Genomic DNA, 16,575 nt, shown 5'->3' on the forward strand with positions numbered 1-16,575 from the left:
AGTATTTGGTAGCATTGCCTTTAAATTGTTTAACTTGGGTCAAACGTTTCGGGTAACCTTCCACAAGCTTCCCACAATAAGTTGGGTGAATTTTGTCCCATTCTCCTGACAGAGCTGGTGTAACTGAGTCAGGTTTGTAGGCCTCCTTGCTCGCACACGCTTTTTCAGTTCTGCCCACAAATTTTCTATAGGATTGAGGTCAAGGCTTTGTGATGGCCACTCCAATACCTTGACTTTGGTGTCCTTAAGCCATTTTGCCACAACTTTGGAAGTATGCTTGGGGTCATTGTCCATTTCGAAGACCCATTTGCGACCAAGCTTTAACGTCCTGACTGATGTCTTGAGATGTTGCTTCAATATATCCACATCATTTCCCTTTCTCATGATGCCATCTGTTTTGTGAAGTGCACCATTCCCTCCTGCAGCAAAGCACCCCCACGTACACAGCTCCATGGCAGAATATGTAGAAACACATGAAATGTGCTTTAAAACGGCAAAAATGTATCTCAGCTCCATGGAGCATTTGTACAATTGCAGGAAATTTGTTTAAAAAATGTAAAGTTTTGCTACATTGCCAAGATGGGGGCCTCAAAAATGTTCTCTGAAATTCAGCCACACCGATGAGCCGACCATGCCAAGCCCACCACCTAAGGCCCTTCTTGATCCTGAAAATAAACCTGGATTTGGAGCAAATGTTGTTAAATACTGATGAATGGCAAGAAACAAACTGAAAATGTCATCTTCATATAATAGGATAAATGCATTATAAATCAAGACTGCCATGATTATGTTCCAAACATATGAAACATAGCTTAAGTGTTTTATTTTTACTCTTTCCCTCCACCCCTTCTCGCCCCTCCTGTCTGACAATACCAGGCCAGCACCTCACTACTACTTCCCCAGCCTGCACCACCTGAGGTATGAGGTGGAGGATGGCATCACCCCTAACGCCAGGCCTGTACGCTTTGGCTTCGACCCCAAGGAGTTCCCAGAATTCAGCTGGAGAGGATACGCCATCATGTCCCCAGCACAGGTAAGACACATGTTGATGTTGATAAGAGAACCTCCAGTCTGTGCTTGCCTGACCTGCCTGTCATCTCAATGATTTAGTAGTGGCTTTTTGCTTTTTGCTTTAAACCTCATTTCTGCTGTACATTCTTTGTGGAAGTGCTCCTACAAGCATTTCTTATGATGGATATTCTTGGTGGTTCCTTGCAGGTTAGAACCTGTTGAATGTGTTGGGTCTGGTGGTAGTGGATGGTAGTTGGGTTTTGTGGTGAATGTTGTGGTGGCTGTGTTTTTCTTTTGAGTGTGTTGGTGTGAATGTTGGTTGTAGCTTTCTGTAAAGAAGCAGGCCATTCTCCCAGTCAGTCTTAACCCTTGGTGTGTCTGAAATGGCACCATATTCTCTATATAGTGCATTACTTTTGACCAGGCTCTGGTCAAAAGGAGTGCACTATATAGGGAATAGGGTGCCATGAATTCAGACGCCACCCCTGTTTCTCCTCAGCCAGAGGTGATCCTATCGCTAGCTGTGGGTTTCCCCGGCCCCTTCCACATAGTGTTTCGCTACATCACCACTACCGCCCTCAGGCCCACACAGGGGTGGCGGCACAGGGGGCGAGTCCGAGCCAGGATCTTGGTGGTGGACGAGTCTGGTTTTCACTCTTGCTGTGACTGTAAGTGATGGGTGTTTCCCCTTTGCTGCCCGGCTAGCTCTGCTATAAACTGGTCCTAGATCTGTTTGTGCCATCTTACTACTCCTGTGGTCATGGGACCAGGCTAGCTCTGCTCTGCTCCCCTCTGTTGATCATATTAGCTTACTGCTTTCACTTCTTCTCCTGTAACTCTTTCTATATCTCCAGCTGTCTACCAGCATGGCCTTCTATTCTACTAACAGTAGAGAGTAACACCCGCCCCTCCCCCGGCCATCACCACCACCATCCTGCACCCTCTCCATAAGTCTGTCTAACTCCTGTCCCTGCAGAGTGAAGTGAGAGTAACAGTGCATGTGGACAAGGCAAGGCGATCCTTGTTCCGACTTGTCCTGCGGTACGCTAACCCCAGCAGCCAGGACAGTGTGACTGGTAGTGTAACGGCTGACTATATTCGAGGTGGCCAAGGTAAGGCTGCCTCTCTAACTCCTGCTTCACACAAGTCATATTAATCTCCTAACAATCGAACAGAAACAGTTTTATCTCCCATACACCCTCAAAAACACAGATACTGTACATAGATAAACCTACTGTATAGGCTGTTAAAGGGTTTGAGCTTTCATCGAAGTCTTTTTGATCCTTGCTCTTTTGTTTGGCAATGCATTACTACCCTGAAATGGCATGGAGTGCCTAGCCACACCCTTGTTGATATACAGTGTACCTTGAACTACATAAAAACATGTCAACATGTGTGCTGTTAGCTGTGACGTCTTGTGTTGTTGTGTTTAGCTGCATTTAGCTGTATCCTGACTGACTGATTGTATCCTGCAGGGTCAGGTCAGAGTAAGGAAGTGGTATTTCCTCCTAGCTCCTCCCCTGCCTACCTCACAGTCCCTGGCGATGGCTTCGCTGAGCTCTTCTCTCTGACCCCTGGGAAATGGATCATACGCATCCGGGCAGAGGGCCTTCTACTGGTGAGACTAGAATCTGTAATAACATATACAGAAGAGAAAATAAGGATGCAAAAAGGTAGAGGGATAGATCATACATCTTTCCTCTCTCTGCTCTTCACCCCCCTCCCAGGACTACTTGGTGCTGCTGCCAAGTGATTACTACGAGGCTCCCGTCCTCCAGGAAAAGATCACCCAGCCCTGCACGTACACATCCACCGCCAACAGAGACGCAAAGTAATCCCTCTGTTTCCCCAATCCTCTTTACCATGCCATACTATTCTGTCATGTGAATGCTGGCTCCAGACAGTGTGCCTGTTGAATGTATGGATGCATGGGGAGTGAGTAGCTCCGTTTTGTACCGACAAAACTGTGGTTATATGTAGAAGCCAGGCAACAGAGTTTAAATGAAGCCTCTAAAATCAATAGATCAATATATCCCCAAGCAACTGGGAGAGAGTGAGTGGTCAGTTATTTACAACCGCGAACCAATCAGTTGGTAACGCAACGCAGCGACACAAACTCAACAAGCCATGGCTTCCCCCAGAGGAAAAGACAAGGAGCAACAATAGAGAGTAATGAACAGCTAAAGGATATCCAGGAAAACAAAGCTAAATTGCTCTCAATGCCACCAAAACAAACCAACTGTTACAATCTGTTGTTAAGAAAGTAGATTTGCTCTAAAAGAATGTGAAGTCTATCGTGTCAGAAATGCATAAGGCGTGCGCATGAACGAACAAGGCAACAAAATTTGCCTTCTGGAAACAGGGTTTGCATACTTTAGAATATGAACTGGACCAGCAGAAAATAGAATGAGATGAAACAACATGAGAATATTGTCCTTTCCAGAAGAAGGAAAAAGGAGACCTTTTAGCTACGTGGTCAAACGGATATCAGAGGAGCTTGGCGTGGATATATCACCAGAAGATCTGGAACGATGCCATCGGATCGGCATGAAACATCAGAACGTTAAATACCCTTGTATGTTCATCTTCAAGTTGTGGAACTATCAGACCAAAATCAACATTCTGAAGGCACAGAGGGAGATCAAAATCCACTGCCAGTCCATTCGATCCGTCCAGGATCTGTCTGCTAAGCTGAGAAAAAAACCGCAAGCAATACATTCCGATCAGACATTCAATGGAGGAAAAAGGAATCAAGTCTCAACTCTGCTTCCCAGAAGTGCTGTGGGTATGGAAAGGAACTTGAAAGATGGAATTCACAAGCACAGATGAAGCCCTTTCCAGTTGAAGGAGAGCCCACTGCTCTGAGGAGAGGACGAAGTGTGAAAAAGCGATACACACTAGGCTACATACAATGATATTTAGACCAGCTTATCAAAGTAATGATAGAAGTAGCCGATGCCAATGAGCTACATGGACACAGAAAAGACAATACAAAAGAGGATTTATAAACTGGGTGGTTTGAGTCCTGAATGCTGATTGACTGACAGCCGTGGTATATCAGACCGTATATCACGGGTGTGACAAAACATTTCTTTTTTACTGCTCTAATTACGTAGGTATACAGTTTCTAGTAGCAATAAGGCACCTCAGGGGTTTGTGATATATGGCCAATATACCACGGCTAAGGGCTGTCTCCAGGCACTCCGCGTTGCGTCGTGCGTAACAGCAACACTTAGCCGTGGTATATTAACCATATACTCCCCCACACACACTCATTCCACTTCCGTCTCTCAGTGGACCCACTTTCCCCAAGTAGACCCCTATCAGCCACTATACGTTAATTTAATTTACAAGGTAATACAAACTGACCACAGTACTTAAGTGGCATTTTTCCTCCAATGTATGTACAATGACATAATCCAGTGTTTTGGTACATTAGGAGAGGAGTTAGAGCTTAAAAGCCCTAAAAAGGCATAGCGTCTTTTTAGGGCAAAGAAGAAAGTATAAAGAAGTACTTTGCTTTATGTTTTTTGTGTGTTCTGTCTGCTCAGACCACATGCTCACACACTCTATATGCATGTATGTATGTATATGTGTATGTAATGTATATAATAACTACTATGTATTCATATTATGACTCTCCCATTTCATGGAATGCCCATCGCCCTCATATGACATGTCTGCTAAAATATTTAATCTTTGATCTTTGATTCTATAAAGACCAATAAAATCCAACTTACTTTACTTGGAATGTGCACAGGCTTCATGATGGGGGGAAAAAAATCATATGGTTCTTGAACACTTAAAGAGATTCTCAGCAGATGTGGTTTTCCTGCAAGAGTTACATTACAAAAAATGAGAAATGTAATATTTATGCTGCCAATGACTGGAACGAACTGCAAAAATCACTAAAGCTGGAGACTCTTATCTCCCTCACTAGCTTTAAGCATTAGCTGTCAGAGCAGCTCACAGATCACTGCACCTGTACATAGCCCATCTGTAAATAGTCCATCCAACTACCTCATCCCCATTCTGTATTTATTTATTTATCTTGCTCCTTTGCATCCCAGTATCTCTACTTACACATTCATCTTCTGCACATTCAACCATTCCAATGTTTAATTGCTATATTGTAATTACCTCGCCACCATGGCCTATTTATTGCCTTACCTCCCTTATCCTACCTCATTTGCACATGCTGTATATAGACTTTTTCTACTGTATTATTGATTGTATGTTTGTTTATGTGTAACTCTGTGTTGTTGTATGTGTCGAACTGCTTTGCTTTATCTTGGCCAGGTCGCAGTTGCAAATGAGAACTTGTTCTCAACTAGCCTACCTGGTTAAATAAAGGTGAAATAAAAAAAGTAAAAAATAAAAATATATATTTAAAGAGGAGCTGGGTTGGAGAGGCCTATGCTGCCACCTACTGTAGTAACAGCAGATGTGTAGGCATAGTGATAAATAAGAATGCAACATTTTCCCTTATATCCCAGCACACTTACATGGTGACAAATACACATATCACACCAGGGGCAAATCTGGTGTTTTTAGATGGAATTCAAGGTATATTAGATCAAATCCAGACAGGAACTATTATTTTAGCAGGCAACCTAAATCATATATTCTATAAGATTGACAGACGGTGTAATAAAAAAGGCAAATACATTTATCTCTATAAATAATTAACTGGACACCTGAAGACTGCCATTCCCAACTACAAAATATTTCTTTTCTCTGAAAGTAAGAAAAGCTATTCAATAATTTTTATTTCCAAAAATGCACTCAACAATTTACTGGGTTAAAAAATCCATAAAATAGTGATATCGGATCATTCTCCGTTATCATGCTTAATTACACCAATCGCAAATACACTTAGCGACAAGAGTATGGAGAATGAACAGAGTACATCTTCAAGACCCGAAATGTATTAAATACGTAAATATATATTTTTGAAACCTTTACCATTACAAATGTAGACATGGAGAAAAGCCAGTCCCCGTTATAATTTGGAATGCTTTTAAGGTGTATATTGGGGGAATGATAGTCTCATGCTCTGCAAAAGTTAAATCTGAGTTAGAAATTTTTATTAAATTAATAGGTATCTTAGAACTAGCCCATTAAAACAATCTTTACAAAGTAAAGACAAAAATAAAATGTCTGAACAAGCAGGAATATGGTGTTTTACTTTTGAAGAGAGCCAACAACTACAGGTTAAACTAAAATAAAGCCTACTACTTCATGGCAAATAAACCTCGCAGCCCTCACAAAACGAATACTCACCAAACCAGTTATAATCTTAGAAGATAAAGATACAGATGTGTTAATTAGAAACAACAACCTGATTAATTACAATTTTAAAAGCTTCTTAGAAAATCTATAGAAATCAGAATTAAACAACAACAGGATCACACAAAACTAAATATTAGACACTGTTAAAACATTCACACAGAGAAAAGCACCAGGAATGGACGGATTTCCCATACAATTCTATTTTATATTTTTGGACAAAATAGCGCCCCTATTTACACAAATGACAACACACGTCACTCAATTCAGTGCCTCCTATTTTAATGTATCAAACAGTTATTTCAGTTATGTTAAAACCAGATTAATCTGGAGTCTCCTGCTGATTACAGACCCATAAGTTGAATAAATTGTGACAATAACATTTTAACAATGCTCATAAGCAATAGAATGGCAAACCTTTTACCGGACTTGATACATATTAATCAAACAGGGTTTATTAAAAACATACACTTACAAATAAATACAAGAACGTGTTTCAGTTTAATAGAATACCCCAAAAAACAAGATATAGATTTATCAATAATGGCTGATGCCGAAAAGGCTTTTGACTGTCTTGAATGGCCTTTTCTATTCAAAACTTTGGAAATGTTCAACTTTCCATCTGAAATAGTACATTTTAATAAAAATATTATATAAATGTCCTAAAGCAAAACTATACACAAATAATACATTATCGGATGAAATTGCGTAAGAAAGGGGCACAAGACCGAGATGTCCTCTCTCCCCCCTCCTGTTTGTACTGGCAATTGAACCGCTAGACAGGACCCACAGATAACAGGTATCAGTATTGGTAAACATGAATATAAACAAAACTTATTTGCAGACAATCTTCTGATATACCTGACCAATATTGAAAAGTTAATGACCCCCTGCTAAAAATATTTTCAGAATACTTTAAAATCTCAGGATAGAAAATTTACGTGGGAAAAAAATGAAATAATGGCAATAGGCTAAATAAAAATAATAACTGATGATCTACAGCAATCCTTTAAGTGGACTACAAAAAATATCACTTACTTAGGATGTTTAAAAAGTGACAACAAACATATAAAGATAACTTTATCCCATTACTCAACAATATGAAAGCAGAACTATTTAAATGGAACAATCTTCCCATAAATCTTATAGGTAGAATAAACCTCTTCAGAATGGCATGGCTCCCAAAGTTTATATTTTTTCTCGGTAATACCATTTAACCGACCGAAGACATTCTTTAAAAAAGTATACTCAGATAATAACAGACTTTATATGGGCAAATAAAACTCAGAATAAGAAGGAAAGTTTTACTTGTCCCTAAATCTGAGGCTGGTTTTAACCAAGATTTGGCATTGTATTAACTCGCCACCCAAGGCTTTTACTTGCGACATATAAGTGCACTAAAGAGGAACAATGGGTACATTATGAAGATGTGCATTCTCATTCCCAGAATCTTTTCACGTGTCTTTTTTCAAAGGATAAAGCTAAGAACATTAACAACTTCATAGTTAAGAACACTATAACAACATGGAAGAAAATGAAACAGATTCTACAAGAACCAATATCACTCCCTAAAAACACAACCTTGTGGAACAATTCTTGGATAGCTTTTCAGAATTCACTGATAAATTGGTCCACATGGTAAACATAGAAAGCGTAAATTACTTGGAAGTAGGAAATACATTTATTTCCATGACAGCATTAAATAGCAATTTTGGATTGACCAATGTAGATATTTTCAAATACATGCAACTTTATGCAAGTTTATCACAAAATGTTGATTTGAAATATTTTCAGCATCAGAGCAACCTTGAGGGAATCCTATTTGAGTCAGAAAAGTGCTGGAGATGGGTGTGTGAGCATGTCGCTGTGAGCAGGGGGGATGTAGTTGATGTTTGAGTTATGTTGTTGTTTGTATGTTTTGTATTGTTAAAACATTTTTTATAAAATCTTACCAAAAAAAACATTTTGTACTGTACATGCTGTAGACTGAGTGCTGTTGTCTTTGTCTCCTCTGTGTTTTCCTGTGTTTTAAAAAACAATGCATGCCATCCCCAGACTGTTGACCACTCTTGTGTCTCCCTCCCTCGGTCCAGCTGTCTGCTGTATAAGCATGTGGCGATGGACAGGTTGAGCTCTGTGCTGGGCTCTCAGGGCCAGTTTTCCAGCCGGAGGAGACGCAGGAGCAGACAGGCTCGTGTCCGCCGGCCCACCCCAGACCACCCTGACATGGCCTCTCTCACCGGGAGACAGGTGGGTCTAGGTCTTGGGCTTTGCTGAGTCCACACACACACACACGCACGCTTGCACATACGCACACACACAAACACGCTCACAAACATACTTTTTGTTGCTATGATTGGGATAGTTTATGGTTAAAAACGATTTTATAGTTTGACGGTATGTTTATAGTGTGACACTGGGAGAATGTATCTGACCTCCCCTATGTCTGTGTGTGTCCTGTAGGCCCAGTTACAGCTGAACCTGCGCGTGCCTCGCCCCGGTCCCTACATCCTGGTCCTGGAGTATGCCAGCGAGGTGGACATGGTCCAGAACGTCAACCTCATCATCACTGGCCAATCAGAGAGCCAGATCCAGGCCAGAGTCAACATCTACAGCTGCCAATTCAGGTTTGTGGGTTTACTGTATGTGAGTGTGTATGCATGCGTGCATTATTCATTCCTGTCCTTCTTGAACATAATATATTGTTTTAATGCAGCTCTCCAGCTCTATAATGCCATTGATCATTGAGGGTGTTTACCTAATACAGCTTCCTATGTCGGAGTGTGGCAGTAGATGGAATAAATCGCATGGCAGTGTTCCAGCTTACCCATAAGGCCGAGCTCCTTCTCCAGACCTCCACAGCTTCACTGTTGCTGGTGAGAAAGAACTACGCCTCTCATTGCATGACAATAACTTGTGCAACCTCTTCTGCTTTGTCGTCCATTTCTTATATTGAAGTGTGCATATTATTTAGTAAGAGGAAGGGTACCGTCCCTATAAGCGAGTTTATAAAGTTTATATTAAAATGAAGTATACTTGTATTTCCTGTCACTGTATTAACTGTATATTCCTCTCAGTATAAAGTGTATGCAGTGCCTGCGGAGGAGTTCTCCATGGAGTATGTGGACCCCAAGGTGCTTTGTGTATCTATCCATGGACGCTTCACTGAGGACAGGTAGGCCATTTTACTTAATAATACTATGTTGTTCGATTGCCAGAGGACTTAGTGACTTCTTCAAACACTCTCTAAAATAGACAGCTGGTGCCTTTGACAACTAGTCATCAGCAGCAATTACCAAACGTGGCAGTAAAGGTAGTGTTTTATATTTGACAGGCAGTCGGCTGTTGTGCAACCAGTACCCCTTTCTCTGGGGGTGGATACTAGCTGTTGTATTGTAGATACTTATCTTCCACACCTGTTTTCCAGGTGTGATTCCATGCATTCCTCAGGCAGGGCACAGAGTCTCTTACCTGAAGCTGTCTGATCTATGGGCCAACCTCTCACTTTCCCCTCTCCTTCTCCTAACCCCTCTCCTACAGTATGTATGGACTGTACCCTCTCCCTCTCCTAACCCCTCTCCTACAGTATGTATGGACTGTACCCTCTCCCTCTCCTAACCCCTCTCCTACAGTATGTATGGACTGTACCCTCTCCCTCTCCTAACCCCTCTCCTAACCCCTCTCCTACAGTATGTATGGACTGTACCCTCTCCCTCTCCTAACCCCTCTCCCTCTCCTAACCCCTCTCCCTCTCCTAACCCCTCCCCCTCTCCTATCCCCTTTCCTAACCCCTCTCCCTCTCTTAACCCCTCTCCTATCCCCTAACCCCTCTCCCAACCCCTCTCCTAACCCCTTTCCCAACCCCTCTCCCTCTCTTATCACCTCTCCTATCCCCTCTCCCAAACCCTCTCCCTCTCCCAACCCCTCTCCTAACCCCTTTCCTAACCCCTCTCCCTCTCTTATCCCCTCTCCTATCCCCTAACCCCTCTCCCTCTTATACCCCCTCTCCTATCCCCTAACCCCTCTCCCAACCCCTCTCCTAACCCCTTTCCCAACCCCTCTCCCTCTCTTATCACCTCTCCTATCCCCTCTCCCAAACCCTCTCCCTCTCCCAACCCCTCTCCTAACCCCTTTCCTAACCCCTCTCCCTCTCTTATCCCCTCTCCTATCCCCTATCCCCTAACCCCTCTCCCAAACCTTCTCCCTCTCCCAACCCCTCTCCTAACCCCTCTCCCTCTCTTATCACCTCTCCTATCCCCTAACCCCTCTCCCAAACCCTCTCCCTCTCCCAACACCTTTCCTAACCCCTTTCCTAACCCCTCTCCTATCCACTCTCCCCTCTCCTAACCCCTCTCCTATCCACTCTCCCCTCTCCTAACCCCTCTCCTATCCCCTCTCCTAGGCCCTCTCCCCACACACCTCTGTTCTCCACCCAGCACAACTGCGCTTGATTAAGCTTGCCTGGTGCAATGGAACCAACGGAATAGTAGTATATGAAATAAAACAAATCATATTTGAACCCAGGTCTGACAGCCAGGATTTACTACCATATTTGCTCCTGATGACTAGCTGTCAACAGCAACAGTCCTGTTATTGTACAGCTGGTTTTTACCGGCTGTTTTACTCCACTTTACCCACTGAGTGTAAATTGACTGCCTGCCTGGCTCCACTATTGTTGAAGGCAATTAGCAAGTTGATATTTTCTTGAAAATAGTGAAGGGGGATCTATTGTCAAGACACTTGAAATAACAAATTTGTTTGATGGTGGTGGTTTATGCACATTACAGAAGGCCTTTACTTTCATGGTGCTCTGCTGTTTCCACTAAAACAAATAAGGAGGGAAAGTATTAAAAGATCAGGCCTGAGAAAACAAAAAGCTTGCCATGTGTTGGTGATAAGAGCAATGATAAGGACTTAAAAGTGAGAAAAGAAAGAGTGAGCGTTTGACTAAAAGGGGTGTTTTGTCAGATTGTGAAAGGAGTCAGGCTCCAGTAGTAGACTTCAGCAAGAGAAAGGGCGAGGTAACATTTTACTGCAGTGTACTAAATCAGGGTCATACAGAGTGTTTCTTGGTACATTAGTCTTAAACAAATCTACTATGAAACAAAAGTATACACCTCACACACACTTTTATTGGCTTAAAAAAAGAAGGCACCATGTCAGATATAGAGTTGAAATGTATTCAGTTTTGAGTTTGCATTCCAATATTACACTTTATATATACTGAACAAAAAATATAAACGCAACATGTAAAGTGTTGGTCCCATGTTTCATGAGCTGAAATAAAAAATCCCAGAAATGTTCCATACACACAAAAAGCAAATTTCTCCTTTGCCAAGATAATCCATCCACCTGACAGGTTTAGCATATCAAGAAGCTGATTAAACAGCATGATTATTACACAGCTGCACCTAGTGTTGGGGACAATAAAAGGCCACTCTAACATGTGCAGTTTTGTTACACAACACAATGCCACATTTTTGAGGAAGTGTGCAATTGGCATGCATATTGCAGGGATGTCCACCAGAGCTGTTGCCAGATAATTTAATGTTAATTTCCTTACCATAAGCCGCTTCCAACGTCATTTTAGAGAATTTGGCAGTACGTCCAACCGGCTGCACAACCGCAGACCACATGTAACCACGCCAGCCCAGGACTTCCTCATCCGACTTCTAAACCAGCGGTATCATCTGAAACCAGCCTTCTGGACAGCTGATGAAGTTGTGGGTTTGCACAACAGAATTATTCCTGCACAAACTGTCAGAAACTGTCTCAGGGATGCTCATCTGTGTGCTCGTCATCCTCACCAGGGTCTTAAAGTGTTGAGGGAGTGTGCAATTGGCATGCTGACTGCAGGAATGTCAACCAGAGTGGTTGCCAGATAATTTAATGTTCATTTCTCTACCATAAGCCGCCTCCAACGTCGTTTTAGAGAATTTGTCAGTACGTCCAACCGGCCTCACAACCAGAGACCTCCACATCCGGCTTCTTCACCTGTGGGATCGTCTGAGACCAGCCACCTGGAAAGCTGATTAAACTGAGGAGTATTTCTGCCTGTAATAAAGCCCTTTTGTGGGGAAAAACTCATTATGATTGGCTGGGCCTGGCTCCCCAGTGGGTGGGTCTGTGCCCTCCCAGGTCCACCTATGGCTGCTCTCCTGCTCAGTCATGTGAAATCCATAGATTAGGGCCTAATGAATTTATTTCAATTGACTGATTTCCTTATATGAACTATAACTCAGTAAAATTGTTGAAATTGTTGCATGTTGCGTTTATATTTTTGTTCAGTATACATCACAGAAGACTGAAATGTAACAAAACTATTTGACATAGAAACAACAGAAAACATTCCACCCATGAGGCCACTAGCTCATTTGACTGCAGGAAAGGGCTTTGGGGGTAAATATGAAGTCTTTAGGGCATAGGGGATTGCAGTGGGATCAGTGGGTTTGTTGTGTGAGTAATTTAGTTGGGATTTCTATACATTGATGAGAGAGAATGTGATAGTTATTCTGATGTCATCATTTGAAAGCTGCTTACTGAAGATTTCACAGGTCACAGCCTTTAACTGGTCACTGACCCTGGTAATAACTCGTCTGTGTTTCCCAGTAGTGCTTGGCAAACACTTCAGGAGCCCTCAGAGGGTGCATCTGAAATGGGCCCTGGTCTAAAGTACACTCTTTTAAAAAAAGGTGCTATCTAGAACCAATAAATGTTCTTCATCTGTCCCCATATGAGAACCCTTTGAAGAACCCTTTTTAGTTCCAGGTAGAATCCTTTTGGGTTCCATGTCGAACCCTTTCCACAGAACCAAAAAGGGTTCTTCCTGGAACCAAAAAGATTATCCTATGGGGACAGCCGAAGAACCCTTTTTCTAAGACTGTAGTGCACTATATATAGGGAATAGGGTGCCATTTTAGACGCACCCTCACAATAGCTTTAACCAACCTTCCCCTCATCTGTTCTGTTCCCCCTCCTCTCATCCCTCCTTCCATCCCTCCCTCCAGTCAGTACTGTGTTCCCAGCCAGTATGACAGGCCCTCCTCAGCTCTGGTTCTGGATGCAGCTCGTGACGGGCGCCTCTCCTCCCACCGGGTCGTCCCCCAGCAGAGGGAGATTGAGGAGTGGAGACAGAGACGACAGTCAGGGCCAGGGGGGTTCCCTCTCCCTGGAGTTCAGAGTGAAGGGGTACTACTAAAATCTCCCCAGGTACATGCATGGAGATGGCCCACATAAAGGTGCTGCTGCTTGGAGTGGGACCTGGCACTGGAAAGCATGTGGGGCTTGAGACATGAAGCCCTCAGCTTCACTAACATTAATGGCAGTAACTCTGACATCTATAGTTCTAAATATATTATAGCTGTATGTTAGATAATGAGCATGTTTCAAATTATGCAAACATACTGTCTCTCATCTCTTATCGTATACTGTCTCTGTGGTATTGACCAGAGGATGTTTCTCAACATGTGTTCATCCTGTGTTGTGTTTCTCCAGACTGAGATCAGTTTCAGTGCCAGGGTGGAAGCTCTTGGCAGGTATGTGTTTGTGGTTCACTACTGTCAACCTGAACACACAACCTTCCCTGTAGAGGTACGGGTGGAGGCTGGACGCACCTGGACTGGTGAGTTTGGTGCGCAATGTAGGTGTATAAAGAGGTTGACCCAGATAGATATGGTTGGATAGAGAGTGTATATGATCCAGGATCTTACTAACTCCCGACATCACCATCCAAGATGTAATGAAATCTACAAAGAATGAATGTTTTTATTTTATTTCACCTTTATTTAACCAGGTAGGCCAGTTGAGAACAAGTTCTCATTTACAACTGCGACCTGGCCAAGATAAAGCATAGCAATTCGACACATCAGACAACACAGAGTTACACATGGAATAAACAAACATGTAGTCAATAATACAGTAGAACAAAAGAAAACAAAAAAGTCTATATACAGTGAGTGCAAATGAGGTAAGATAAGGGAGTTAAGGCAATAAATAGGCCATGGTGGCGAAGTAATTACAATATAGCAATTAAACACTGGAATGGTAGATGTGCAGAAGATGAATGTGCAAGTAGAGATACTGGGGTGCAAAGGAGCAAGATAAATAAATGAATACAGTATGGGGGATGAGGTAGATAGATGGGCTGTTTACAGATGGGCTATGTACAGGTGCAGTGATCTGTGAGCTGCTCTGACAGCTGGTGCTTAAAGCTAGTGAGGGAGATATGAGTGATATCAATGTGATGTCAATTGTCATGAACATAGTAGCTAGTTCCCTATTCTATGGTATTTTTATCTAGGAAAGGTTTTGGGGGGGGTTCTAGTGGTCTCTGTTGCTGGGGGTGATTCTCTTTTAAGAGCAGATTAGGCATCTGACTCGCGCCCCACATGACAAGATGATCAAAGGCCTCGGACACACTTCTAGCGGGTTGATGGGGAGGGATTACCGCGTGGCGCAACTGATGTCCTTCCTTCTTTCTACTCCTCCCTCTCGCTCCTTTACCTTGACCCTGCTCCTCCCCCACATCCCTCTCTCCCCCCAGGCTTTGTAAACGCCTCCTTCTGCCCTGGTGTCTCTTGCTGCAGGAAGGTGGTCATCGCTGAGAGGCGCATTGCTCTGGACATTCCCCAGCAAGACGTAGCCATCTCTCTCAAGGTTCCACCCGGGAAGACTCTCACTCTGGTCAGTCATATACAATTTGTTGGTCAGTCATGGTCACTGGGTCAATTACTTACTCTGGCTATGTTCAATTTCTATACTAGCATACCACTTAGAATACATGCCTAAATTGTTGCTTCATTTCAAGCAGCATGTTAATGTGGATAATAGAAGAGAACAGAGACAGTTTGTCAGTTGATCATCTTTGCCAATACTGTAAGGTGGTGAACAGGTATTCCTGTCTTGAAGAAAACCCAGACTAGGTCTGTGTGGTGATGCCTGTAGTGTAATTTAGGAGCCAAGAATTTAGGCTGTATTAGAGGTTTACAAGGTTGGCACTGTGAGACTCTCTCCTCCGTGTTATATAATGTCCCAAACAACAACAATGCGGTACTGTATTCTACCTGGCAACACCCCACTCCACACTGTTAGAGCTTTCCAACCTAGTAACAAAGTGAAACACAGCTCAGTTTGTATTTGCTGTAGAGCAAGGGGTAGGCAACTAGATTCAGACGCGGGACAATTTTTTGGGTCGGAGTAGATGACCGGGGTCCGGAACATAATTCTAATCATTTGTACACTGCAAATTTACCAATTTTAAGCCGAAAAAGAAATTGTATTTGAAAAAAAATTACATTGAGACAAGATTACATACCCTACGTCTATTTGTTTTATTTGTGGGAATACTTGGGGACAGATTTCCTTTTATCTGGATTCCTGTTGATTTGAGTATTTTCTTTCACCCAAAACAAAATATTTATTATTATTACGTATCACTTGTGGGCCTATTTGGGCTACGGGCCTCCTGTTGCCGACCCCTGTTGTAGGGTGTTTAATTAAGCAATAAGGAGTGTCTGGATACAGCCCTTAGCCGTGCTATATTGGTCATACATCATAAACCCCCGAGGTGCCTTATTGCTATTATAAACTGGTTACCAACGTAATTATAGCAGTAAAAATAAATATTTTGTCATACCTGTGGTATACAGTCTAATATACAGTACCACAGCTGTCAGCCAATCAGCATTCAGGGCCCAAACCACCCAGTTTATAATGCGGCATACCCCACCTAGTCTCCCACTGCAGACCAACAATAACAAAACAGCTCAACGTATCACTGAAATGCCCAGTCTTTTGTTTGTTTTTATACATTTTGTCAATTTAACGTCTGTCAGATAAAACCGTTTCTTAAGCTATGATAAGTATCAAAGTGGAAGTATTTCAGAGAGATAAGCCTACAGCATTGTTTGGTTTTAACAAGATTTGTTATGTTTTGTTCCGCTTCTTCAGGATTATATCTTGGTGGTTCCTGATGATAGTTACACCCCTGATCTACTGAAAGAGATGCCACTGGATAAATCATCTGATTTCACCAGGCAGTGTGAAGGTCAATGCTTTTATATAGAGTAAGTATTCAGTTCACTGACCGTGTTCTCAAGACTTAGCCCTAGCAAAACAACCTGCCTTGTGGAATGGGTTCAACTGCTTTGCTGAGTGATTTGAAGATTAGATGAATGAGTATAATTGATATTGTAGGATAATTTGATGTTTATTTGAAACTTAAGTATATTTGAGGTATTTGCTTCCTACATTAATATATTACCAGAATATCCGTCC

The 16,575-nt window shown here is 42.4% G+C and overlaps 1 protein-coding gene across 7 annotated transcripts in view; it reads left to right on the top strand.

The window, feature by feature from the left end:
* LOC106569186 (laminin subunit alpha-3) overlaps nucleotides 1–16,575 on the top strand; it is a 117,922-nt gene that overhangs the window by 70,146 nt on the left and 31,201 nt on the right. For 5 of the 7 annotated variants that reach the window (XM_014140273.3, XM_014140270.3, XM_045694150.2 and 2 more), the window contains 12 exons: nucleotides 877–1,033; nucleotides 1,511–1,679; nucleotides 2,487–2,629; nucleotides 2,739–2,842; nucleotides 8,394–8,550; nucleotides 8,764–8,927; nucleotides 9,068–9,176; nucleotides 9,378–9,475; nucleotides 13,308–13,509; nucleotides 13,795–13,921; nucleotides 14,843–14,982; nucleotides 16,249–16,364. In XM_014140273.3, the coding sequence (XP_013995748.3) occupies nucleotides 877–1,033; nucleotides 1,511–1,679; nucleotides 2,487–2,629; nucleotides 2,739–2,842; nucleotides 8,394–8,550; nucleotides 8,764–8,927; nucleotides 9,068–9,176; nucleotides 9,378–9,475; nucleotides 13,308–13,509; nucleotides 13,795–13,921; nucleotides 14,843–14,982; nucleotides 16,249–16,364 (1,686 nt within the window). Of the gene's footprint in view, nucleotides 1–876; nucleotides 1,034–1,510; nucleotides 1,680–1,987; nucleotides 2,124–2,486; nucleotides 2,630–2,738; nucleotides 2,843–8,393; nucleotides 8,551–8,763; nucleotides 8,928–9,067; nucleotides 9,177–9,377; nucleotides 9,476–13,307; nucleotides 13,510–13,794; nucleotides 13,922–14,842; nucleotides 14,983–16,248; nucleotides 16,365–16,575 lie in introns of all 7 variants that reach the window. The other 2 variants (XM_014140272.3, XM_014140276.3) reach the window with 1 other exon arrangement.

Source organism: Salmo salar, chromosome 14 (genome assembly GCF_965601325.2).
Source record: "Salmo salar chromosome 14, fSalSal1, whole genome shotgun sequence".
In the NCBI taxonomy this organism is placed as follows: domain Eukaryota; kingdom Metazoa; phylum Chordata; class Actinopteri; order Salmoniformes; family Salmonidae; genus Salmo; species Salmo salar.